A 27,574-nucleotide genomic window follows, 5' to 3' on the forward strand; every position below is an offset into this window, starting at 1 on the left:
TTCTGCATGCCTCGCTAGGGAAGGTTAGGGCGACCCCTAACACAGCGTAGGTGAGGTGACTAAGTGCAGGAAGTGAAGGACAGGCACGGGCACGACCAGCCGACCAGCCCGGGTTCAGGTCGTGGCGACTATTTTGTGATTGGCTGGCTTGTTTTTGACCTATATTAATTTGTTTTTAGGTTTATCCTACCACTTTTTTTGTGGACGACACTGAAACAAAAAAAAAAAAATCGTTGAAAAGGACCGGGTGCGCCCTGAGTTCTGAGCCTTTCATAATCAAGTTTGATGCCAAACAAAACAAAAACAACTGCTCCCACTGCACCCCCCCACACACACCAAAGGCAGCTTTTGGTTCTGAAACCAGGCCCTCATGCCCGCTAGGCAAGTTTTCTACCACTAGCTATTTCCCAAGCCAATTTTGTACCCCTTTATTTATTCTGTTATCTTTATTTTGAGGCAGAGTCTCAATAAGTTGCCAGGGCTGCTCTAGAGCTCCGGGCAGCCTAAGCTGGTGATCTTCCCGTCAGCGGGGCGGCCCGGCGCAGAGGCAGCTTCGGGAGGCGCTCGCTGAGCTCCACCCACGCCGGGCTGCGCTTCGGGCCCAGCAGGTCTATTGACAAGTGAATCCTTACTTCAAAAACAGAGCAAGACTGCAAAGGGCCTACTAGAAAACTTCCTGCAGGCATTGTGCCTTGCTGTCAATTCTCAATACTTGGCCAGTCTTTGTTTGTTAGGTCTAAATACTTCCAGGCATGTGTGTGTCCCAGCTAGTCAACCAGCGGCCCAGGAGCTGCCCCGTCAGGAGGGATGAGGATGAGGAGAGACGCAGACCTCCCTTCTCAGCCTCGCTGCTGTCAGTCCTCGGCCAGCCTTCCCCAGGCCTGGCACTTTCTGATGGGTCAGAATATAGACAGACGCTGCTGCTGTCGGCCACAGATGTGGGGAAACACCTGTGACAGTGGCTGTGATGTGACTGGGGAGACCAGGGCTACGCTCCGGCCGACAGAGGAACGGCAGCAGTTCACAAACTCCTCTTTGCTGTCAGTTTGAGCATCTCACAGAGTAACTGCTCAATCAGCAAGTATTTGCGGTCTGTCTCTGTGCTGAGCAAAGGAGGTTGCCTGTTCCTCATCACAGAGCCTGGGTGGGGCGGTGCTCAGGGCTTTCTGTACTCTGACCTTCTGTGAGGCCCACAGTGTAAAAAAAAAAACAAAAGCAATAACAAGAAAGACTGATTGTTCAACAGTTAGTGCTTCTCACCAATGCAATGAGTTCACTTTGGAAATGACTTTTAGGCAGTGCTGGGATTATTCTAAAATTATTATCAATCTCAGGCAGCCCAGCCTGAGTTACGCACTGTGATGTTGTCTCACAGGACGAAAGGAAAGAAGGCAGGGATGGAGGGAGGGAAGTAGAAAAAGAAAAGTCAGGACAGGACGCCTTAGAAAGGGTTCATGGGGTAGAGAGATAGCTTAGTGGATGACGTGCTTGCCTGAGAAACCTAAGAGCACAGGTTTGATTCCCAGGGCCCATGTAAGCCACGTACATAGGGGGCACACGCATCTGGAGTTTGTTTGCAGTGGCTGGAGGCCCGGGCATGCCCATCCTCTCTCTCTCAAATAAATAAAAATAAAAAATATATACTAAGAAAAGAAAGGATTCATGGAGATGACTTATGAGTTTTCCTCCAACTATGTTTCTAAAACACTGTGACTCATCTCGAACCTGTTTAAGGCCCTCTTTACTGTTGGTGAGAGTGCAAAACGGGCGTGGTCCTAATGGAAATGCATGTGGGGGTTTCTCAGAAAGTTAGAGAAGAGCTACCGCCCAGCAGCACGCTCCCCTGGGCGTGACATCCCGTCACAGAGACTTGCACATCCATGGCCGTTGCTACTCTGTTGGCAATATCTAGGAAACGGAATGGAGCAACCAAAGACTGGATTAGGACAATGTGGCGTATGTATTCAGTGGAATTTGACTCAGCAGTAAAGAAAAATGAAGTTGCGAAATGTGAAATGGATGGAATTGGAAAGAATTATACTGAGGCAACCCAAGCCCAGAAAGACAAAAACTGAATGTTCTTGCTCATATGTAGATCCTAACTTGTAATGTTTACCTGGATGTAAATTAGGAGATGTGATTCCAACTAAGGGCTATGATTCAAGATAGTAGACCACAAAAGAGGAACAAGAGGTGACAGACAAAGGAAGCATGCGGTAGGACAGCTGAAAGAAGGCTCACGTGGGGGTTCAAAGGGAAGAGTAAGAGGGACAGAAAGGAAACAAAGTATTTGTTTGAAAACTCAGTAATAAAACCTAATTATTCTTTTTTGATTTTTTTTTTTTTTTTGTTTTGAGGAAGGGTCTCGCTTTAGCCCAGGCTGACCTGGAATTCACTATGTAGTCTTAGGCTGGCTTTGAATTCACGGCGATCCTCCTATCTCTGCCTCCCGAGTGCTGGGATTAAAGATGTGCGCTACCATGCCTGGCTCTGAAAACTAATTCTTCATGTGCTAATAAAGCAACTGAAAAGCAAGCAAGCAAGCAAACAAACAACAAAAAAAGAAAACTGAATTTTTCCTGCAGCTGCGTCCTACTTTGAGTCCCTATATAACAATACAACCATCTTGGTTCCTAAGCAGGCTGAATGCCTGAGTTAGACACACGTCTGTAACCAGTGCCTGGGCCTCAGCAGCGGAGCCTCTGCATGGATCACGGCGCTCCAGCGTGGCTGCCGTGGCGCTGCAGCCAGTCAGGCCCTCGTCCTCACTCGTTCACTTTCTGGCAGGACGTTGCCACGGAGCTCAAACTGGCCCAGACTCAGGACCCTCCTCCCCCTGCTTCCCTGAGTCCTGGGACTACCGTGTGCAGCTGGCACTCTTCTGTTTTCCATCTAGAGAGGTTGCCTGCCTGCTTTGACCACTAGAGCTTTTTGGTTCTGAGCCACGATTTATGAATTGTCCTTTGGTCAAATTGATTCCATTACTTTTCCCCAGGTTTTTTTTTTGAATTGGGGTAAAACTTTCGCGGTCTTTGAGCTGAGCCATGTGGTCTCTGTGCCACTGCAGTGGCAGGACAAATATATTTGAATCAGGCCTGCTAGTTTTTCTCCCGTAATCACATCTACTTAAAAAATTTTTAAATAAATTCTTTTTAAAAATTGTTTAAAAATATTTTTTAAAATTTTATTTATTTATTTGAGAGAAATAGGAAATAGGCAGGTAGGAAGAGAGGGAGAGAGAGAGAGGGAGGGAGGGAGAATGGGGGCACCAGGGCCACTAGCCACTGCAAACGAACTCCAGATGTGTGCACTCCCCTTGTGCATTTGGCTTACATGGGTCCTGGGGAATCGATCCTTGCTCCTTTGGCTTTGCAGGCAAGTGTCTTAACCACTAAGCAATTTATCGAGCCCTTAAAAAATATTTTTAGAAATATTTTTTGCTTACTTAAGAAAGAGAGAGAGAGAGAGAGAGAGAGAGAGAGAGAGAGAGAGAGAGAGAGAATGGGTGGACCAGGGCCTTTGGCCACTACAAACAAACTCTGCATGCATCTGGCTGTGTGTGAGCACTGGGGAAGGAAACGGGCCAGCAAGGTCCTCTAACCACTGAGCCCGCTCCCAGCCGGCGACTGTGCTGTTCACTGGAGACATGTGAGCAGTGGGGACTTGGAGGGGTGAGGTGACTGTAGATCTGATGACTGAAATGGGAGGCCCAGAGCTTCTCGCGTTCAAATGGAGTGATGTTTCCTCTTCCAGAAGTGAAAAGTGCCGGCCAAGGTGCCATTCCCAGTGTGCTCTGAGGACTGGATGTAAACATTATGTAATGGAAGCCCACGGCTGGCACACGGAACGTAATAGCATCTCGTGTGCCATCAACCATGTTGTAAGATGCTCGATGCTTTCTGCCTCACGTGCTCCCCACTTACCAGAGTGAACGCCAATGCGAATCCACACTGGGAGCCCAGGAAGATGTTCCAGCTCAAACGTGCCGATGAAGCTGAGGATGTCCAGGGCCATCTTGGAAATGTCCACTGCATGCCGATTGCCATTTCTCTTAGGCAAACCACTGGCCACCACGTAGGCATCACCAATGGTTTCCACCTGTCAAAATACTTTCTCATTAGTGTCTCTGCCCTGTGGATGAAATTAATTGAAAGCCTTAATCACCTGTCAAGCGCACATCAGGACTGAGAACTCAGAATGTTCATAATCACATAATCAGTCTCTTCACATGCTGGGGCCAGTTCATGACCAATTCTATGCCAGTGTAACCAGGGATTTTCTTTTTTTGTTGAGGTAGGGTATCACTCTAGCCCAGGCTGACCTGGAATTCACCATGTAGTCTCAGGGTGACCTAGAACTCACGGTGATCCTCCTACCTCTGCTCTGCCTCCCGAGTGCTGGGTTTAAAGGCATGTTCCATTATGCCCAGCTCTCTAGGGATTTTTTTAATGGAGATAAAACAATTATAAAATATTTTGTAACATAAAGGTACTTCATAATTACATAACTGTACAGATATAACACTTATGTAAATGTTTAAATAATTGAACTGATGTAACTTAATTATAGTAACATTACATTACTCAAGAAGTCATATTTAGCACTTATCATTTTTTATAATTTGACCACCAATAATTGTTTATTTCTGCAGGATACAAGCCGTCTTTGTGGAATTGTGCTCGATTCATTATAACTCACAATCAGCCTACATACTGCCTGCTTCCTTTTTGAGGTGATCTGCAACTATGCCATTTTCTCTAAGTTTAGCACTGAAAGTGAAGTGCGTTCTTGCTGAAATATATTTAATTTGTGCTGCTTCTTAAAGATACTTTTAATGTAATTTCAGCAGGTGGTGCCTCTAATCCTTCTACTTCTCTTCCCTTTCAGCTTGGAGTCAACCACCAGCTCAGTAACTGTTAAACCAGGGATGACAAGAGGAACCGCAGAGCAGCCTTGTCTGGAGGCCTTGGGTGGTATTGCTCTTTCGGTCGAATAGGGAAAGTGGCTACCTTGTAGACATCGTGGTGATCCACAATGTGATCAAAGCTCTTGTAGATGTCGTTCAGCATGTCCACCACCTCCATGGGTGTGCTGTACTTGCAGATGGTTGTGAATCCTACAATGTCACTGAAGTAGATGGTGACTTCCTCATAAAGTTCTGGCTCCACGATTCCTTTCTCCTTCAGAGACTTTACCACTAGCCTAGATGAGGAAGGAAAACACAACACCTTTAATGTCTGTAGATTTCTCTTGTCTTACATAAGCATTTCACACTGTAGAATTATCCACCAGGAATCCAAGAATTTGGGATTTCCAGTGAATGCCAGTGTTTGGGAAGCCCAAAATAGGTAGCATACACATTATGTTTATACACACAAACACACTTGAAGTCAGATGAGTACAATCAGATTCAGCATTCTCTTAGAATTAGCTTATTAACCCTAATACACACTGACACATAAACTTTATATATATATATAACTCTAGGAACTATATACCCTTGTCTATCTTTTTTTTTTTTTTTTTTGGTTTTTCAAGGTAGGGTTTCACTCTAGCTCAGGCTGACCTGGAATTTACTATGTAATCTCAGGGTAGTCTTGAACTCACGGTGATCTTCCTACCTCTGCCTCCCAAGAGTTGGGATTGAAGGCGTATGCCACCATGCCTGACTTGCCCTTGCCTACTCTCTCTCTCTCTCTATATATATATATATACACACACACACACATATATGTAAGTATCTAATATATATATGTATTTGAGAGAGAGAGGCAGATAGAACAACAACAAAAAAACAAAAAACAAAACAAAAAAAAAAAAAAAACAAAGAATGGGGCCCGCCAGGGCCTCCAGCCACTGCAAACTAACTCCAGACATATGTGCCACCTTCTGCATCTGGCTTCCATGGGTCCTGGGAAATCGAACCTGGGTCCTTTGGCAAGTGCCTTAACCATTAAGCCATCTTTCCAGCCCCTTTTGTCTACTTTTTCTTAAAAAGCATTTTATTTTTATTTATTTGTTTTATTTGACAGAGAAAGAGAGAGAGAATGGGTGTGCCAGGGCCTCCAGCCAATGCAAACGAACTCCAGACATATATACCCCCTTGTGCATCTGGCTAACGTGGGTCCTGGGGAATTGAACCTGGCTCCTTTGGCTTTTCAGGCAAATGCTTTAACTGCTAAGCCATCTCTCCAGCCCTACTTTTCAACTCCTCATTGATAATCAACTTCAAACAAGCACAGCTCCATATCCAGAAACAGAGATGAAGAGTATGGGATTAATGTAAACTTGACTCCCAAGCTATCAGATCTGACTTTCCCATCAAAGCCAACAGATTTGCTTCTTGGGCATATTTAACATGGTACTGTGTAATATCATAGTAAAGGAATAATGTGTTCAAAATTAATTTTGATACATTCCATATCTGAATTTATTTGATAGATTTTGAACCAGATTTTGATCCTTTACAAAGCAAAGTCAGTCACCACTTAAATAAGTTGCAACTATGACCAAAGTATAAACGTCAATGAGAAGCCACAAAATAATGCTGCTGAAGAGATGGAAGGAATAGCTTACCTGAACGAAGATTAAAAGTGGCAAATAAGCAGAGTGTGGGGCCACGCCTTTAATCCCAGCCCTTGGAAGGCTGAGGTAGGAGGATCGCTGTGAGTTCAAGGCCATCCTGAGACTCCGTAGTGAATTCCAGGTCAGCCTGGGCTAGAGTGAGACCCTACCTCGAAACCCCCCCTCCAAAAAAAAGTGACAAATAAGGGGCCGGAGAGATGGCTTAGTGGTTAAGGCACTTGCCTGTGAATCCAAGGACCCAGGTCGATTCCCCAGGATCCATGTAAGCCACATGTACAAGGGGTGCATGTGTCTGGAGTTCGTTTGCAGTAGCTGGAGGCCCCAGTGCGCCCATTCTCTGTCTGTCTGTCTGTCTTTCTTAACTCTCTCTCCTTGCTAATAAATTAAGTTTAAAAAACTAGAAGAATATGGACAATTGCTCAGTAAATAAAGTGCATGCTGTGCAAACATAAGAACTTGAGTTTGGATGATGTTGTAGCAAACATCTGTAGTCCCAGTGTGCCTCTGTGGTGAAATGGATGGGGGTGGGCAGAGATAGGAGAATCTCTTGAGAGCTTGTAGGCCAGCTAGCCTGGAGCACAGTGGTAAATAAGAAATGTTGCAGAAGGTAAGACTGGTACCTAATGTTGACCTCTGACCTCCCCATGCACACTGTGCACGTGCTCATCTACACTCATTCTTACACACACACACTCACACACACACTTGACGGACAGACAGAGAATCTAATGGGCTCCATAGTTTTTTCTTTTTTGATTGCAAGCAGAGAGAGACAGAGAAAGGATACGGACAGAGATGATGGGCACTTCAGGGCCTCCAGCCACTGCAAATGAACTGCAGATGTCTGCACCACTGGTGCATCTGGTTTTACTTGGGGAATTGAACTCGGGTTGTCAGGCTTTGCAGGCAAGCACCTTAACTGCTGAGACATCTCTCCAGCCCTGGACTGCAGAATTCCTCTATGTGTCAAGCTGCCTTTCCCTGGAGGAAAAGGAGCGGTGCTGACATGCCTTTGCCTGATTGCTTTCTGCTCTTGGGGTCACCTTGAAGTGAACCTGAGTCTAGAAGCCTTAGAATTAGAACCTGGGGGCTGGGAGATTCTACAGTAGTCCACTGAGGATAAACTTATTTGTTTTTAAGAGATGAGAGCTGACAAGAAGTGCAGATCTTCCTGGGAGACATCCTGGCACACCGCAGCATCCTGCCGTGCACACCATGTGTCAGCCACAGCCCGGGCTTGGGATGTTCAGGGAGATGGAGAAGACTGGGGGTGTGCTGACTCTCACAAATGCATGACGCCTGGACTCTCCATGGACACCCACAACCCATCAGCTCCACGAACAGGCAACAGGCATTTGAGAATCTGTGATGTGTGCAGAGAAGTCACCTCAGTTGGTGCAGTGACTCAACTTGGGACCTTTGCAAAACACCCCTTTGACGTGGCTCATTAGGCCTCAGAGACATCATTGCTGTAATGCTTGTCCACGGCTCGCCAGGTTTGGGTGCAGGGCATTTTTGAGGCTAAATGTGATGATTACATTGAGTTTTCTGCCATTTTGTCATTCTGCTTCTTGCTTAAAGTGGAAAAAAAATCGGAGGACCTTGAAAATAGCATGTTACTTAGAGCAAAACCAAGTTTGACAGGTACATGAAGGAAAGGCCGTAACAGCATGGTAGGCTGTAATAACGGGTGCTCCTGATGCTGTCTGAATTTGAGGACAGCACAGCTATCTTAAAAAGGTTCTCTCAAGGGCTTGAGAGATGGCTTAGCGGTTAAGCGCTTGCCTGTGAAGCCTAAGGACCCCGGTTTGAGGCTCGGTTCCCCAGGACCCACGTTAGCCAAATGCACAAGGGGGCACACACGTCTGGAGTTTGTTTGCAGAGGCTGGACGCCCTGGTGCGCCCATTCTCTCTCTCTCCCTCTATCTGTCTTTCTCTCTGTGTCTGTCGCTCTCAAATAAAAAAAAAAAAAATTAAAAAAGGTTCTCTCAAGAAGAAACACTGCATTTTACTATGTTTCAAAACCCTAAGGGGGCTGGACGTGGTGGGCACGCCTTTAATCCCAGCACTCGGGAGGCAGAGGTAGGAGCATTGCTATGAGTTCAGGGCCATCCTGAGACTACATAGTAAATTCCAGGTCAGGCTGAGGTAGACCAAAACCCTACATTGAACCTCCCAAAACCCTAAGGGGTACTGCTCAAATAAGTGGTTTGTTTACTCTTTGGCTATAAGTATTCCTTTTTTGTTCTTCTACCTGGAGTCCAGGCATATTTTCATTTTATTTTGCAAATATGAAGAAGTTTTATGAAGATAACCAATGCGTGCTTTTCCAGAGTCACGGTGAACTCTAGCTATGGCGATCTAGTAAAAATACTTACCATCTTGTGCTTACAGTGACATCTTGAACTGCTGACCCCAGCCTGGGAGAGGCTGAGGTGCTGAGGCAGCTGTTTCTACCATTGCAATGATGCTGTTGAAACACCGATGATAAGAGCCTGGGAAGACCACCAGGCAATCCAAAAGCTGTTTTGTCAATGAGGTGTTAAAGGCCACCAAGGAATGGGCAGCACTGAGTCAACACTCTCAGAGCTCAGGCAGAAACTACCTTCTCTGACGGGTGTGGAAGGTTCTAGTGTCATCTCGAGGATTCTGTTTCCAGCCTGTTCCTGCGTGGCATCAGGCCTCATGAGTTCTGTACCAGGCTGTTCTTCAGCCCAGGGACCAAACAGAGAATGTGTGTCTGTCCCCTACCTCTTCACTCAGACTTGTAGATAAGAAGCTATTTATTTTATTTATTTTTATTTACTATGATTTTTTTTTCCGAGGTAGGGTCCCATTCTAACCTAGGCTGACCTGCGATTCACTATGTAGTCTTAGGGTGGCCTTGAACTCACAGTGATCCTCCTACCTCTGTCTCTCAAATGCTGGGATTAAATGTATGTACCACCACACCCAGCAAGAAGCTATTTTATTTAGAAAACTCATTATGGGGGCTGGAGGGATGGCCTAGCAATTAAGGTGCTTGCCGGCAGAGCCAAAGGACCCAGATTCAAGTCTCCAGGGCCCATATAAGCCAGATGCACAAGGTGGGGCACATGTGTCTGGAATTCGTTTGCAGTGGTTGGAGGCCCTGGTGCACCCATTCTCTCTCTCTCTCCATCTCTTTCTCTCTCTGTGTGTGCCTGCCTCTTTCTCACTCTCTCAAATAAATAAATAAATGAGATATTAAAAAGAAAACTTATTATGTCTCAATATTTCTCCTTCACCTATGAAAGATAATATTCTAAATGGAGCAAGTGCTCAAAATAAACCCGAGTCATATGAAAAGCCAGCAGCCACATGTGGCAGCAGCCAGCACGCAGCCCCCAGGCTCTGATGAGCTCCTTCTGTGGCTCCTGTGAACGGCTCAGGACTCCAGGAGCCACGCTACACGGTCGATGGTGGCTGAGGCTGGCAGTGGGTAGGAACCTGCCCAAGACTGCTCACCCTCAGCACTCAGTGGAGCCATGTTTTGCAGTCAGGCCTCACTGACCTCAGTTTCCATGATTCTACCTACAGCCGGGCTGTTAGTGCGTTCTCCCTCTGACATCACAGAGTCATGCTGTAATGGAGAACATCGCTCCTGTGTGGGTGCAGCGGGGGACCAAGTCAGCATGTTTTAATTCCGTGTATCCAAACATTCTGCAGTGATTCACCTGCATGTCACTGCTTGGGAAACGTTAAGTTGTTTGGGGATTTCAATTGTCACTTCCTTCCCCCCGTCACCACTGAGCTGTTCTGACACAAGGCAGAGGTCAAGGACAGCTCATGGAGGTCTAGTGGGGAGACATCTGATGTGTGTCACCACTTCCTCTTTATTTTTAATATTTATTTACTTGAGGGGGGAAGAGTCAGATAGAGAATGGGCTCATCAGGGTCTCCAGCCACTGCAAACAAACTCCAGATGCATGCGCCACCTTGTGTATCTGGCTTACATGCGTTCTAGGGAATCAAACATGGGTCCTTAGGCTTCACAGACAAGCCATCTCTCCAGCCCTTACCATTTCTTCTTACCACAGATACAGCATACTTCTTTCTTTTCTTTTTTTCTGAGGTAGGGTCTCACTGTAGCTCAGGCTGACCTGGAATTCACTATGTAGTGTCAGGGTGGCCTCGAACTCTCAGTGATCCTCCTACCTCTGCCTCCTGAGTGCTGGGATTAAAGGCTGCGCCACCATGCCCAGCTTTTCTTTTCTTTTTCTTTTTCTTTTCCTTTTCCTTTCCATTCCTCTCCCTTCCTTTCCTTTCCCTTCCCTTCCCTTCCCTTCCCTTCCCTTCCCTTCCCTTCCCTTCCCTTCCCTTCCCTTCCCTTCCCTTCTCTTTTCTGTATTTTTCTTTCCTTCTTTCTTTTCTTTTTTTGGTCTTTCGAAGTACAGTTTCACCATAGCCCAGGCTGACCAGGAATTCACTATGTAGTCTTAGGGTGGCCTTGAATTCACAGCAATCCTCCCAACTCTGCCTCCCGAGTGCTGGGATTAAAGGTGTGTACCATCATGACTGGCTGCCTACATCTTATAAATTCTCTTCTGGAATGGAGAGATGGCTTAGTGGCTAAGGCACTTGTCTGTGAAGCCAAAGGACCCAGGTTTGATTTCCCAGGACCCATATAAGTCAGATGCACAAGGTGGCACATGCACCTGGAGTTCGTTTGCAGCAGCTAGAAGCCCTGCGTGCCCATTCTCTCTCCTTCTCTTTCTATCTGCATCTCTCTGTCTAATCAATAAGCAAATACAAATTTAAAAAATCAGTTCTGCTTGTGATATGAACAAAAACAAAGACATACACACTGCCTGAAAGTCTTTGTGGTCATAACCCCAAGGACACTTCAGTTTCCACGTTAAGGCTGAGGAAGGACAGACAGCGCCTTGTCTAAAGGTCCAGGCTCAGGGAGAGTGCTAGAGCAGAGCTGCGCATGCGAGTCAGAACAAGGCTCAGTAGCGCAGGCACCCTAACCTGACCGACCGACCGACCGTCCGCTGCAGAAATAAGAGATACCAAACACAGCCAGGCATGGCTGCACACACTTTGAATCCCAGCACTCAGGAGGCTGAGGCTGCATATTGAATTCCAGGTCAGCCTGGGCTAGAGCGAGACTCTACCTTGAAATACCAAAACAAATAAAAAAAAATTTTTTGTAAAAGAGATACCAAACTCAGCAACGATGATGTGGTGATGCACCGCAGACGTGCTAAAGCTGTCAGCAGAAAGCCACGAGTCTGGCTGTGCAGTCGTGGGAGGCCACGTGGGAGGCGCGCTTACCGGGGGAGCAGCATGAAGTTGAGCCTGTCTGCCCTGTCCCTCTCCGCCTTGTACAGCTGTGTCCTTTCCTCCACCAGATGCTCCAGGTTTCGCGAATACAGCTGGAGACGCCGGATCAAGGTGTCCATGTACGATTCATTTTTTTGGTCATGGAAAAGGCTGTGGATAGTAACAGACAATGAGCTCTTGGGCATTATTAATAAAAAATGAACACCTAGTAAAAAATATGAGAATATGAAAAACAGGGAGTCAAAAAATAATAGCCAGGCATGGTGGTGCACGCCTTTAATCCCAGCACTTTGGAGGCACAGGTAAGTGGATCTCTGTGAGTTCGAGGATACCCTGAGACTACATAGTGAACTCCAGATCAGCCTGGGCTAGAGTGAGACCGTACCTTGAAAAACCAAAAATAAATAAATAAATAAATAAATAAATAAATAAATAAAATAAAAGACCCAATAACCCCAAAATTGTTACCTTAAAAGAAACTAAAGAGATATGTACTTATAAATTATTTATATAAACATTTATTAATGTATATATTTATCAAAATATATTAAAGTTTAAATCAGCCATTGTACTGGACTACTTTAAATTAAATATTATTTCAGCCAAAAAAAAAAAAAAAAGAAACTAAATAAATAGAAAAACAAGGGCTGGAGAGATGGCCTAGCAATCAAGATGCTTGCCTGTAAAGCCAAAGGGCCTAGGATCAATTTTCCAAGACCCACATAAGCTAGACGCACAAATTGGCATATGCGTCTTGGAGTTCATTTGCAGTGGCTAGAGGCCCTGGTGTGTCCATTCTCTCTCTCTCTCTCTCTCTCAAATAAATAAATAAAACAAAATATATATTAAAAAACTATTTTATTTAGGGCCTGGAGTGATGGGTCAGTGTTTAAAATGCTTGCCTGCAAAGCTTAATAATATACAATTTGTAATGAATGAAAACACTTTAAAGATGATCTCAAAGTGATAGAGACAGGAGACAAGAAAAGCAAAGCTGAGCCTTCTTATCTTCTCAGAACAGAGAACCAGGGTCTTAAAATTAAAAACAAACAGACAAACAACAACAACATCAACAACAAAACCCAAAAATCCAGCTGGGTGTGGTGGCGCACACCTTTGTTTTCAGCACTCGGGAGGCAGAGGTAGGAGGATCACTGTGAGTTCAAGGCCGTCCTGAGAGTACGGAGTGAATTCCAGGTCAGCCTGGGATAGGGTGGGACCCTATCTTGAGAAAAAGAAATTTAGGGCTGGATGGATGGGTTAGCGGTTAAGCACTTGCCTGTGAAGCCTAAGGACCCCGGTTCGAGGCTCGGTTCCCCAGGTCCCACGTTAGCCAGATGCACAAGGGGGCGCACGCATCTGGAGTTCGTTTGCAGTGGCTGGAAGCCCTGGCATGCCCATTCTCTCTCTCTGCCCCTTTCTTTCTCTCTCTCTCTCATAAATAAATAAAATATTTTTTTAAAAAGCTCATGCCTATACCATGTGAAGGGTTAGTGGGAGGTGCTGAGGACCCACATCACTGTGGTCTCATTTACAAATTAAAACTTCTGCTCTTAGGAGTTTGCTTGGCACCTAATTCCCTTAGGTGAGGAGGGATGTTTGTAAAAAATCCAATATATTTCTGAGTCCTATCTCAGTCCTACATGAGTGAAAATTACTTGGGATTAAGAAACAGAAGTTATCAACAAGCTCCCAAGGGACCTAAGCCCCTAAGTAGAGGGCAGCTGTGCAGAATGAGAGCGGGGCAGGTGCCAGGGTGAAGATGAGGGATTTACTCCAGGGCGAATTACATTCAACACTTTCCCCAGCCTCGCCTGACCATCTCTGTCATGCCAGTCTACACCCTGGACCAGGTACATTAGACTCTAGGCAGAATCCAGGCATCTCAGGACATTCCAGTGTGCAAACAACTTTCAAAACCACCAAATTTAAAAAAAATCTAAAAACCCCCACAGAAAATAAAGTTAAGAAATGAAAGCATTACCTGGGGGCTTTATAGATTCTCAAGACCCATGTTGGACTATTTGTTTGTTTGTAGATGTAGGGTCTCACTCTAGCCCAGGCTGACCTGGAATTCACTTTGTAGTCTCCAGCTGGTTTCGAACTCACAGCAATTCTGTCTCTGACTCCTGAATGCTGGAATTAAAGGTGTGTGCCACCATGCCTGGCCCATTACTTTCCTTCATCCCTCTCCACTACTCACATTCCACCGCACCCCTTATTCTTTCCAACTAGCCCATCTTCTATTTTGATGTCTCCCCATCCTCCATCAGCCATGTTGAAATGTGGATGGGCTCAGTATTACGCAGGTCGAGGCAATGCACCAATAGCTGCCACTGCCTTGAGCTCATGCTGCATCCCAAGAGCTCTACCCACCTCTGACTCTGACCTTCTCTCCACTCCCTCTTCCACAGCGCTCTCGGAGCCTGGGAGGGAGTGCTAGAGACATCTCATCTATATTTATTTATAAAGAGAGCAAATGAGAGAGAGGTGAAGAATGGGTGTGTCAGGGCCTCCTGCCCACTGAGAACAAACTCGGGATGCACGCCCATTTTGTGTACTCTTGACTTCTGTGGATACTGGGGACTTGAATTTGGACCACATGTCTTTGTGAGCAAGTGCCTTTAACCACTGAGCCATCTCTTCAGCCTCTTCATTTATTTTTAATAGAAAAATGTATGATTAGATGATTGGTCAGAATTTTTTTTCTTGAAAATTTACTTTTATTTATTTGCAAGCAGAGAGATGGGGGGGGGGGAGTGGGGAGTGAGGCGAGAGAGAATGGGTCTGCCAGGGCCTCTTGCTTCTGCCACTTTGTGTGTTTGGCTTTGCATAGGTACTGGGGAGATGAACCCAGGCTGGCAACCTTTGCAAGCAAGCACATTTAACTGTTGAGCCACTTCTTCAACCCCAGAATTAATTAACTAATTCATCCATCTATCTTTCTTTCTTTCTTTCTTTCTTTCTTTCTTTCTTTCTTTCTTTCTTTCTTTCTTTCTTTCTCTCTCTCTCTCTTTCCTCCCTCCCTCCCTTCCTTCCTTCCTTCCTTCCTTCCTTCCTTCCTTCCTTCCTTCCTTCCTTCCTTCCTTCCTTCTTTCTTTCTTTCTTTCTTACTTCTTTTGGTTTTTTGAGGTAGGGTCTCACTTTAGCCCAGGCTGCCCTGGAATTCACTATGTAGTTCCAGACTGGCCTTGAACTCAACAGCAATCCTTCCACCTCTGACTTCTGAGTGCTGGGATTAAAGATGTGAGCCCCTATGCCCAGCTAGAAAGTTTAAATTTTTAGTTATTCATTTATGAGAGAGAGAGAGAGAGAAAGGAGATAGAGAGAATGGGCGCACAGGGGTTCTAGCCACTGCAAACAAACTCTAGATGCATGTGCCACCTTGTGCATCTGACTTACCTGGGTACTGGGGAATTGAACCTGGGTCCTTAGGCTTCACAGCAAGTACTTTAACTGCTAAGCCATCTCTTAAGCCATGACCTTGCAACTTTTCAAATGAATGTGTCCCTAAGAAAACAGTATTCTGGTCTGTAAATCATTCTTTTTTTTTTTTTTTTTTGGTGGAAGGTGTTACTACAGCCTGAGGTTTTTATTACAGCAGGCAGCCTTAGTCTTTCATATCACTAAATATCAACTATCATGGGAAAATCACAAATTGGTGAAGAAAAATTCAGCAGTACCCAAATATCTTGGCCAGCGTGTTCTCAATTTTTTTGAAATCTGGTCGTTTTTCTGGGTCTTCCTCCCAGCAGCTTTTTACGAGTAGATACACCTGCAAGGGAAAATGGTGGATTACTTCAAACTCTAGCAAGACAGACTCATGTCCTGTCCCCACCCCCATGGGAATCATGAAGGCAGGGAATATTTTACAAATATATGCGATGGCCACCATTAGGGTAAGTGTACCATTCTGCATTTTCTTTTGTTTCTTTTTTTAGTTTTTTGAGGTAGGGTCTCACTCTAGCACAGGCTGACCTGGAATTCACTATGCAGTCCCAGTCTGTCCTTGAACTCATAGCGATCCTCCTACCTCTGCCTCCTTAGGATTGGGATTAAAGGCATGTGCCACCTCACCTGGCCCCATTTTGCTTTTTCTGACATATCCATCACCACTTACCCTGTCTTACCAGCCGTCCCCCTGGGTGAAATTAATGAAAACTCTGATATGAGTTTGTATGAGGCTGGGCAGGAGAAGGGAAGGATTATATGCTTTATAGGAGTGTGCAACGTTTGCCATAGAAGATTAAAAAAATACTGGGGCTTTGTAAATACAAGATAGATGATCGTAAGTGATTCTCGTGTGCAGCCAACAATAGACTCCGCTGAGAATGGATGGCATTCCTTATGCCCACACCCTCAGTGCTCTGACTTGTGAACATCAAGCCTGTTCCCAGTTATGCAGAGGCAAAGACAACACTATATTGTTTCCCATGTGGTTGCAATGCGCAGGTGCAGTGGGCAAAGGAGAGACAGGAGGCCTGCGGGACCCTCATCTCCTCTGGCACCCTAAGTTTGTGTGTGACAAGCTTGCTGTAGCATGTGGACGGGTGTGGAGTGTGTACATGTGCATGCATGTGTGAGGAGGCACACGTGTGTGGGGGCATAAGTGTGCAGGTCCATGTGGAAGCCAGAGTCGGCTGTCAGGCCTTCCTCGGCCAATCCCAACCTGACTGTCTGAGACAGTCTCTCATTGAACCTAGAGTCCACTGACCCACCAGAATGGCTGGCCAGCAAGGCCGGAAGCCTCTGTCTTCGCATGCCCAGTGCGGGGCTGCAGGTGTGCGCTGTGGCCAGCATCGTGTGGGGGTTCTGGGGGTCCAAACCCAGGGCCTCGTGCCGGTGTGTCAACCTACTTACTGAGCCCTGCTGTGGCCTTTGGTTTTTCTTCACCCTAGCCAGAAATGGGCTTATAAATGAAAATTGCATGCAACCCCTTTGCCCTTTGCCTGAACAATGCCCCGGGAAGGGACGGGTGTCACAGCCCCTCTGGCTGCTTATATTCTCAGTGATGTCCTGACTTGTAGCCTTTCCTCCTAATGCCCCTGCCTTGGTGAGCGGCCTGCAGCAGTTGCATGAAATGCAGACTGCTCTGTGACCATAGCTGGGGCTCTCTAGTCCACCGGGACCAGCTGCACCTCAGGATGTTTGTGACCAAGTTCCAGTTCTAGAACCATCCAAGTACATCCACGAATGGAAGCTCATAATGATTTGGGGGAAAAGGTTTCGGTGACATGGAGAGATGGTCAGACCTCTCTACCCGTATCTGTGGGCTCTGCTTTTGCCATGGGTGCATTTGACCAGCTGCCTGTTGAAAATATTCACAATAAACATCGAGTCTAAACACTGAATACAGATGGACTTCTTTCCTAAAAAATATAGAATAATGATTATTTCCATAGAATCTACATTGTCCGTTTCCATATGGCTTGTATATAAGTGATCCAGAGGTGGAGTCAAGCTCTTGGGGATTGTACATATGTACATAGGTTATCTGCAAAGGCTCCAACATTTTCTGTAAGGGCTCTTGCATGCAAGGATTACAGGGTTTGCAGGATTTCTTTCTTTTTCTTTTTTCTTTCTCTCTTTTTCTAAAAAAATATTTTATTTATTTGAGAGAGAGAGATAGAAAGATAGAAAGAGAGATAGATAGATAGAGAAAGAGAGAGAGAGAGAGGAAGAGAATGGTACATCAGGGCCTCTAATTATTGCAAATGAACTCCAGACCTGTGTGTCACCTTGTGCATCTGGCTTATGTGGGTACTGTGGAATCAAACCTGGGTCCTTTGGCTTTGAAGGCAACTGCCTTAACCACTAAGCAATCTCTCTAGGTCCCCTTTAAAAAAATTTTTTTAATCAGGGAGAGAGAAAGAGATAGAGATAGAGATAGAGATAGAGATAGAGAGAGAGAGAGAGAGAGAGAGAGAGCGAATGGGTGCACCAAGGCCTCCAGCTGCGGCAAATGAGCTCCAGATGCCTGTGGCGCCGTGTGCACCTGGCTTACGTGGATACTATGGATTGAACATGGCTCCTTGGGCTTTGCTGGCAAGCACCTTAATCGCTAAGCAGTATCTCCACTTATTATTATTTTTTTTATAGATAGGGTCTCACTTTAGCTCAAGCTGATCTGGAGCTCACTCTAGAGTCCAGTCTGGCCTTAAACCACAGCGATCCTCCTACATCTGCCTCCTGAGTGCTGGGACTAAACGTGTGTGCCATCACGCCTGGTCCTCCCTCCCTCCCTCCCTCCCTCCCTTTCTTCTTTCCTTCCTTCCTTCTGGGTGGTGCTGGGTATTAAGCCCAGGGCTTTGCATATGCTAGGGACAAACTCTACCACTCAGCCTTGTCTGTGGGGTTTAAAACATACCTCCCCCACCCCAAGCCTCAAATAACTTAAAAAAATATTTATTTATTTATTTATTTGAGAGAGAGCAAGAGGGAGAGGGAGAGAGCAAGGCGGGGGGGGGGGAGAGATATGGAGAATATGCCCACCAGGTCCTCTAGTCATTGCAAGCAAACTCCAGATGCATGCATCCCCTTGTGCATCTGGCTTACGTGGGTCCTGGAGAATCAAACCGGGATCCTTTGGCTTTGCAGGCAAATACCTTAACCGTTAAGCCATCTCTCCAGGCCAAAGAACTTTTTTTTTTTTAAATTTTTTTTTTTTTTTTTTTTTTTTAATTTCAGAGTGACAGACACAGAGAGAAAGACAGATAGAGGGAGAGAGAGAGAATGGGCGCGCCAGGGCTTCCAGCCTCTGCAAACGAACTCCAGACGCGTGCGCCCCCTTGTGCATCTGGCTAACGTGGGACCTGGGGAACCGAGCCTCGAACCAGGGTCCTTAGGCTTCACAGGCAAGCGCTTAACCGCTAAGCCATCTCCCCAGCCCCCAAAGAACTTTTTTATTTGTGTTATTTGCTTGTTTGTGTTCTGAAACAGTGTCTTGCTATGTAGCCCAAGCTGGCTTCAACGTCATGATCCTCCTGCCTCAACTTTCCAAGTGCTAGGGTGGTAGGCTTGACCCACCATGCTTGGCAAATACAGAGAGAAAAATTCCATTTCCTTCAGAAGAAGGGTTTAAAGCACCAAAGCATCTTCCTCTGTATTTTCTAGATTATGGCTTCCTTTCTACCTCCTTTCCTTTTCCTTCCTTTCTTCTCTCCCTCCCCTCGCTCCTTCCTTCCACAGGTCTCACGGAGCCCAGAGCGGCCTCAAGGTCACAGTGTAGCTGAGGATGACCTTTATTCTCCTGCCTCCATTTTCCAGATTGTGAAATTACAGGTGTGTGCCACACACGGGTGAGTTTAGTAAAACTTTACACATAATTTTTAGGCTCCTTTAGTGTGCAAAACAGAGCTAGCTATTAAATTAGATTGTACATACAGGTTCTACTTTGCGCTTCTTACCTCTGTGATCCAGTCTGTTTTGTTTTGTTTTGTCTGTCTGTCTGTCTGGGGATAGGTTTTCTTGTAGCCTGAAGCTTGTAACCCTCTGCTGTCTACCTCCCAAGTGCTGCTCTTTACTGGTGTACACCACCGTGCCTCGCTCGTTTTTTCTTAAATCAGTAGAAGTATTTATAAGTCTCACGAGTGTGTCGCTTGCATGTCTTGTTCTTTTGGTTCATATCAACCGAGGCTGTGACGTGTCTCAGCAGCTGGCTTGCCCCTGGGCTAGGCGAGGAGGGGAAGGCATGGGGGATGAAAGCCAGCTGATAACAGATCCAAAGATTAGGTTTTGTCCCCCTCTTCTCCAGCCTATAACTGTCACCTAACAGCTCTCCCTTTTTATCTAGGTTAGATTTCCAAGACTCCCAGTGGATAACTTAAACTGTAGGAAGTTCAAAATCCAGAACCCTATACATGCATTCCTTTGATTAAATTTATCTATAAATTAGACATATTTATATGTAATCTGTATTACTCTCTCTATATTAGTTGGTGCAGTAACACATGTGCTTGTGGGGCATCATTAAGTAAAACAAGGGTTACTTGAACTGAAGCATTTAGTACCTCAACACGGACTCTAACAACCCGGATGTTTGCACACTGACTGACAGAAGGGCAACGTATGCATTGTGGACATGTTGGGCAACGTTTCATCACGCTACTCAAAATGCTACGTGACCTAAGAATTGTTTATCCTGGAATTTTCCATTTGGAGTTTACTATGTAGTCCTACGGTGGCCTTGAACTCACGGCTATCTTCCTATCTCCACCTCCTGAGGGCTGGGAAAGGCATGTGCCACCATACCCAGCTCCATTTAGTAATTCTGAAGCTGTGGTAAATTTTGGTAAATTCATGAACAAGACAAATGTGTCCACTGTCCCCACTTTTATTTAATATATTACTGGAAGTCTTAGCTATAGCAATAAGGCAAGAGACAGTTATAAAAGGGATACAACTTGGAAAGGAAGAGATCAAATTATATTATTTGTAGATGATATGATTCTATACATAAAGGACCCTAAAGACTCTACCAGCAAATGGTTAGAGCTGATAGACACTTTTAGCAACTAGCAGGATACAAAATAAACACACAGAAATCAGTAGCTCTCCTCTCTACTAACAACAAACATGTGGAGGATGAAATCAAGAAATCTCTCCCATTCAGAATTACCTTAGTCCTTGGAATAAACCTAACCAAGGAAGTGAAGGATCTCTACGATGAGAACTTTTAAAACACTCAAGCAAGAACTTGCAAAAAACAGTAGGAAATGCAAAGACATCCCATGTTCTTGGATTGGAAGAATCAATATTGTGAAAATGTCAATGTTACCAAAAGCAATCTACACATTTAATTCAATCCCCATTAAAATTCCAATGGCATTCTTCATGGAAATAGAAAAAACAATCCTAAAATTCATTTGGAAGCACAAAAACCCCTCTAATAGCCAAAACAATTTTGAGCAACGAAAGTAAGGCTGGTGGTATCACCATACCTGACTTTAAGCTATATTACAAAGCCATAGTAATAAAAACTGGCAGACATGTAGATCAATGGAAAAAAATGGAGGACCCAGATATTAATCCAGGCAGCTACAGCCATCTGATTTTTGACAAAAGTGCCAAAAATATTCATTGGAGAAATGACAGCCTCTTCAACAAGTGATGCTGGGAAAACTGGATGTCTACATGTAGCAAGATGAAAATAGATCCTTGTTACTCTGTATGCACAAGAATCAAGTCCAAGTGGTTCAGGGACCTTAATGTCAGACCTGAAACTCTGAAACTCCTAGAAGGAAAAGTAGCAGAAACCCTTCAACATATTGACATAAGGATTGAGTTTTTGAATATAACCCCAATTTCTCAGGCAATAAAACCACACTAATCAACCACTTGGATCTCATGAAATTACAAAGCTTTTGAATGGCAAAGGACACTGTGAATAGAGAAGAGGCAACCTACATCACAGGAAAAAAATCTTTGCCAGCTATAAATCTGATAGAGGATTAATATCTAGGATATGCAAAGAACTCAAAAAATTAAATAATAAGAAATCAAACAAGCCAATTAAAAATGGGCTATGGAACTAAATAGAGAGTTCTCAAAAGAAGAAATACAGATGGCATATAAGCATCTAAACAAATGTTCTATATCCCTAGTCATCAGGGAAATGCAGGTTAAAACTACATTGAGATTCTGTCTCACTCCTGTCAGATTGGCCACCATCATGAAAAGCAATGACCATAAATGCTGGCAAGGATGCAGAAAAAGAGGAACCCTTCTACACTGTTGGAGGGAATGCAATCTGGTCCAGCCATTGTGGAAATCAGTGTGGTTCCTAAGACAGCTAAAAATAGATCTACCATATGACCCAGCTATAGCACTCCTAGGCATATATCCTAAGGACTCATCTCATTTCCTTAGAAGTACGTGCTCAACCATGTTTATTGCCACTCAATTCACAACAGCTGGGAAATGGAACCAACCTAGATGTCCCTCAACTGATGAGTGGATAATGAAGATATGGCACATTTATACAATGGAGTTCTACTCAGCAGTAAAGAAAAATGAAGTTATGAAATTTGCAGGAAAATGGATGGATCTGGAAAGGATAATACTAAGTGAGGTAACCCAGGCCCAGAAAGCCAAGCATCGCATGTTCTCTCTCACATGTGGATCCTAGCTACAGATGACTGGACTTCTGTGTGAGTAGGAAGAAAAATCAGTAGCAAAGGCCAGTAAGCTAGAAAACAGATATAAAGTGAAGAGAAAGAAAGGGAGGCAGGTACTTAATAGGATGGTATTGTATATATGTAAGTAGAAGAATAGATTAATGGAAGTGAAAAGGCCCAAATGAGGTCAGGGGAAGAGACTGAGTAAAGGAAAGGTGGAGGGAGGGCTAATCAAAATCTAAGAGGATATAAATAAATCATATGGAAACCTACTTTTTTGGATAATGAAACACTTAGAAGCCGTAGATTATTACTAGAAAATTTTCAGCGCCAGGGATGGGATACCTTCCAGTGAGTTGTTGGCCAGGGAGGTCCCTGATGCCCCCGAAACATTACAGGCTATTGCCGAGGCCCTTGGTTTCCCACCAGGAATAGAAGGTAAGACCCTATTGCTGAAGACTCCATATACTTGGGCTGCAAGGCCACTGAAAAATCCTGCTGGAACTGAGCTGATGATCTCCTCCATATAGACTAGCTGACAGAAAGCTGGAAGAAGCCATTCTGCATGCAGTTCAGTGGGAGAAAGAGAAATCACCAATGAAGACACTCAACAGTGGATACTGCAAGCCTTATAATTGGCCAGCCAGGCCGAATGAGGCAATGGGTGCAATAGTGGCAGGTCTGTCATGGTGGAAGCCAACTGCCCTCTAATTGGACTGGAAGCCCGCTTCATGGGAGGGAATACATCCCTGATACTGAAAACTTAAAACAGTGGTAGTCATGAGCCCTAAGGTTGTAACATATGCTGCTGTCTGGCTAAATGTATATACTATGCTCATCAAACTGCCCAGTAAGCACTTCTCTTAATGTTCATATCTATATATTAATGCTACTCTCACTTTTGGTTGAGAACCTTCTCTTTTCAGATGGCAGTGACCTTGGGATGACTCAGAAGGCATCATGGTGCTGGGAAGAAATGACAGGAGTGCTCAGCACTGCAATATCTCTATCACACCTTCCAAGGCTCAGGGTCCATTGCTGAAGAGGTGGCAGAAAGAATGTAAGAGCTAAAGGCAGGGTACCACTCCTTACAGTGTAACTGTTCAGGCAGAAATTTGCCTTGATACCCATGACCTCACAGTGCCTACCAATACCTTCACAAGATACTCATAATAAGAGAAAAAGATGATGACATCAAAATAAAAGAGAGACTAATGGAGAGAGGGAGGGGATATGAAGGAGAGTGGAGTTATGAAGGGAGAAGGGGAGGGAATTATCATGGTTTGTTATCTGTAAGTATAGAAGTTGTCAATAGTAAAATTATACACTAAAAAATAGGGGCTAGGGAAATGGCTTAGTGGTTAAGATGTTTGCCTGTGAAGCTTAAGGACTCTGGTTCAATTCCCCAGGACCCATGTAAGCCAGATGCACAAGGAGGTACATGCTTCTGGAGTTTGTTTACAGTGGTTGGAGGCACTGGCGTGGCCATTCTCTCTTTCTCTCTGCCTCTTCCCCCCCCCCTCTTTCAAATAAATGAATAAATAAAATATTTAAAAAATAATAAAGTAAAAAATAATTTTTTAGCCTGGAATTTTCCATTTGGTAATGTTGGTTTTTTTTTGAGGTAGGGTCTTGCTGTAGCCCAGGCTGACCTGGAATCCACTATGTAGTCTCAGAGTGGCCTCCAACTCACATTCCTTTTACCTCAGCCTCCGGAGTGCTGGGATTGAAGGTGCGCCACCACGCCCAGCTCCATCTAGTGATTTGAAGCTGCGGCAATGTGACAGACAGGAGTCAGATACTTGGAACAGGGGCAGTGTCCTCACCTCCAGCTCTTTCTCCTCTGCAGTTTCCAGAAATAGATCTGGGCGGAAGGGTTTTATTCCATCGGAATTTTCCACTCTGTAAATCTTCTCTGATTGGGTGAGAATAATTAAGTTACAAGAAGCATCTAGCATGAAGAAGTTTTAGCACCCTCTGAGTGAGTTCTCTGCCCCCCTCCCCCTGCCCCAAGGAGTGTTGTAGAGCCTTAGACCGTTCTCCCTTGGAGAGATAGTAATGAATGAGCCAAAACGTCTTATCCCACTTATAAACCAGAGGTTACCTTGCAGATAGGTAGCTAACCCTCAAAACTTATTTCAGACCTTTCAACAGGCTTGTTCTGTCTCACACTCCAGCCCCTTCCTCATCCCTCCATCACCCTCCAACACAGTCCTGAGTAAGCACATGTTAGGTGCTCAGTAAGTGAAGACAGAAGTGGGACTAAGTGTTCTCCACTGGGTGGGTGTGACTCAGACTGAGCTTTGGTAAGAATCCAGCGTCCGTGCAGTCTTGCCAGCAGAAGAGCTAGCTCGGGTGTTAAGCAGATACACTTTCTCTTCGTGGTCACTCAGGAGGAAAGGGGGAGCTAACAAGAGAGGGGTCATTTTTGTTTGATTGCTTATTTATTTATTGTGTCTTTGAGATAGGGTGTCATGTAGTGCAGGCTGGCTTTAAACACTTTGTGAAACCCAAGTGGGCTTGAACCCCTGATCCTCCTGCCTCCACTCTCAAGCACTAGGCCACAGGCATGCACACAGCAGCCAGGAAGGGGAAGATTCTCAAGCCCTAACCCGGGCAGCCCTGTCCACTAGTGTGAGCTTTCCAGAGCGCTCAGACTTCGGATCCTTGCAATGCTTGGAGAACGTGGTGCTCAGCACAAGTTATTGCTCTTGGACAAGATGAACAACTTGAGATATGGTCCCAGAGATCAGGGTCTCTGTGAGCCCAGAAGGCAGCTAGGTGGGCTGGCTCCTGGAGGGCCTCCCGGAGGGGTTCCGAGTTACCTGTCTGGTCCCTGCAGCTCAGCGTGTAGAAGGTTTCTTTCCGCAGGATGATCTCCTGGGCGATGATTGCGAAGCTGTACACGTCTCCCTTCTGAGAGACGCTGGCTCGGCGGAGGTGCTCTGGCGCGGTCCACAGGTCTGCGCAGACACAGACACAGGCATGGCAGGGCGGGGCCGGGAGCGGCTGGGGGTCCCCAACATGCTTGACTTTCATTACTTTTAGATGGCTTAGCGGTTAAGCGCTTGCCTGTGAAGCCTAAGGACCCCGGTTCGAGGCTCGGTTCCCCAGGTCCCACGTTAGCCAGATGCACAAGGGGGCGCACGCGTCTGGAGTTCGTTTGCAGAGGCTGGAAGCCCTGGCGCGCCCATTCTTTCTCTCTCCCTCTATCTGTCTTTCTCCCTGTGTCTGTCACTCTCAAATAAATAAATAAATAAATAAAAATATTTTATTTTTATTTATTTATGAGCAAGAGAGAATGAATGGGCACACCAGGGCTTCTAGTCACTGCAAAGAAACTCTAGACACATGTGCCACCATGTGCATCTGGTTTACATAGGTAGTGGGGAATCCATCCTGAGCCCTCCAGCTTCACAGGCAAGCACTTTAACCGCTAAGCCATCTCCTTTTTTTCCCCCAGTGACGCATAGAACCAGGACCAGGGCCTTGTACATGTTAGGCAAGCACTCTAGACAGAGCCACGCTCCCAGCCCTTTGCTTCTGTTAAGTACCTACACAACCTACCCCGGACATGACGCCCAAGGGTTTATATGCTCACAAGCTTGTGGGGAATTTATGCTAGTTCTAGTAACAGAAGCCTTTTAAGCTCATTATGGGATCCCACCATTTGGGTGAGCTCATGTACCCCGATATCCTCTAAGACATCGGCTGTTATGACCCTGAAAACGTCTTCCCCTCAAGGGCTACTTAGAATAGAGCCAGGTGGGAAGTAAGTGTTTAGGAAATACATGTTGAGTAAATGTTGAGGAATATAAATATAAGTTGTCGGGGAATTTAGTTTTAAAACTTTTGCAGTGCTGAGCATTGAGCCAGCAGGTCCTTTTAAAAGCACTCCACCAACGAGCTATACAAGTATAGACAGAGTATACTAATACGTTTTTAATATGTTACTTAAGCTTTAACTTTTTTTGAGGTAGGGTCTCACTCTAGCCCAGGCTGATCTGGAATTCACTCTGTATTCTCAGGGTGGCCTCGAACTCTTGGCAATCCTCCTACTTCTGCCTTCCCAGTGCTGGGATTACAGGCAAGCACCATCATCCCGGCTTCTTAAACTTTAAGTGTTATTATGCCATATATTCACATTGGTTTTTCAATGTAGACTCTTGCTCTAGACAGGCTGACCTGGAATTCACTATGTAGTCTCAGGGTAGCCTTGAACTCACAGTGATCCTCCTACCTCTGCCTCCCAAGTGCCCAGCTCAATTCTTGGTATCTAGCTTGTAGTGAAGGAAGATAGAGAAAAAGCTAGATTTTGTGGAAGAGGTGGCAGAAAGAATGTAAGAGCCAAAGGAAGGGTAGGACTCCTTACAATGTGCTCCTCCAGACACAAAATGGCCTGGATATGCATGACCTCACAGTTCCTGGCACTACCTACCCAAGACCATCATAACAGGAAGAAAAGATCATGACATCAAAATAAAAGAGAGACTGATTGAGATGGGGAGGGGATATGATGGAGAGTGTAGTTTCAAAAGGGAAAGTGGGGGGAGGGAGGGAATTACCATGGGATATTGTTTACAGTCATGAAGTTGCTAATAAAAAAAGAAAGTAAAAAAAAAAAAGCTAGCTTTTTCTTTTTTGAGGTAGGGTCTCACTGGAGCCCAGGCTGATCTGGAATTCACTATGTAGTCTGCGGGTGGCCTGAAACTCACAGCAATCCTGCCTCTGCCTCCTGAGTGAGCCACCAGGCCCAGACTCAAAACTAGCTTTTTAAAGGCAGTTTCAGTTAAGGGTTGAGGCCCAGAGAGAACCAGGAGATGCCACCCCACAAGACACCCTGGCCCAAGAACAGAACTTGGCAGAAATGGAACTCGCGTGTGATGGAGACTGATCTACAGCGCCCCCTGCTGCCCACAGCTGGCGCACTGCCTAGACACCCTGCGCGGATGCTCTGACCCAGGATCCGCCTCTGGCGCTTCCAACCTCGCTGCAAAGGCTCCTGCAGCCAACCGCGCCCACCTCCCCGGCCGGCCCTCCACGCAGCTGTTTTTCTGGCTCGGCCTCTCTTTGCTGGGCCACAGATTGCACCCTCCGCGGTAAGAGCATGACACTGTTTCTTGGTCTGGGGGAACTCTTCTGCTTGCTTTGTAGCTTGGTGTAACTTCTCTCTTTGAGTAACTGCATGCTTTTTCTGGTCTCTAGTCTACCATATGCGTGTTTTCCTTACACTCCACATCTGCCACACACTCTCACCCACTTTAGGCCGGCCTGCTACCTGTGTAACTTCTTTAAACTTGGGGTAACCATTAGTAACTCTTGTCATAGTTCATTTCTCCTCTGAATCTCCTGCTCTCTGTTTGGTATCTTCCCTTTGCTTTCTTTCCCTGAGCCTCGCCATTTGTCCTCTTAGCTTCTCTGAAAACAAGGGCAGAAGCTCTGCCTTTCTACTTTCCACGTGCCGGCAACTTTACCCACCCACCTCTCTCTAAAGGCCTCAATTTCTCCTAAATGTACTTTATAACCTGTGTCCTGCTTCCCATAAGTTTATGATTCTGTTCTAGCTT

At 45.4% G+C, this 27,574-nt stretch overlaps 1 protein-coding gene across 1 annotated transcript in view; it reads right to left on the bottom strand.

Annotated features, from left to right (window-relative positions):
* Gucy2c (guanylate cyclase 2C) overlaps positions 1–27,574 on the bottom strand; it is a 92,127-nt gene that overhangs the window by 9,754 nt on the left and 54,799 nt on the right. Inside the window, exons 18-23 of the mRNA XM_004671850.2 lie at positions 24,833–24,970; positions 23,834–23,922; positions 15,576–15,667; positions 11,884–12,042; positions 5,010–5,202; positions 3,924–4,098 (exon numbers count right to left, since the gene is read on the bottom strand). Of these exons, the coding sequence (XP_004671907.1) occupies positions 3,924–4,098; positions 5,010–5,202; positions 11,884–12,042; positions 15,576–15,667; positions 23,834–23,922; positions 24,833–24,970 (846 nt within the window). The remainder of the gene's footprint in view (positions 1–3,923; positions 4,099–5,009; positions 5,203–11,883; positions 12,043–15,575; positions 15,668–23,833; positions 23,923–24,832; positions 24,971–27,574) is intronic.

The sequence above is a fragment of the Jaculus jaculus genome, chromosome 23, assembly GCF_020740685.1.
Source record: "Jaculus jaculus isolate mJacJac1 chromosome 23, mJacJac1.mat.Y.cur, whole genome shotgun sequence".
Lineage (NCBI taxonomy): Eukaryota > Metazoa > Chordata > Mammalia > Rodentia > Dipodidae > Jaculus > Jaculus jaculus.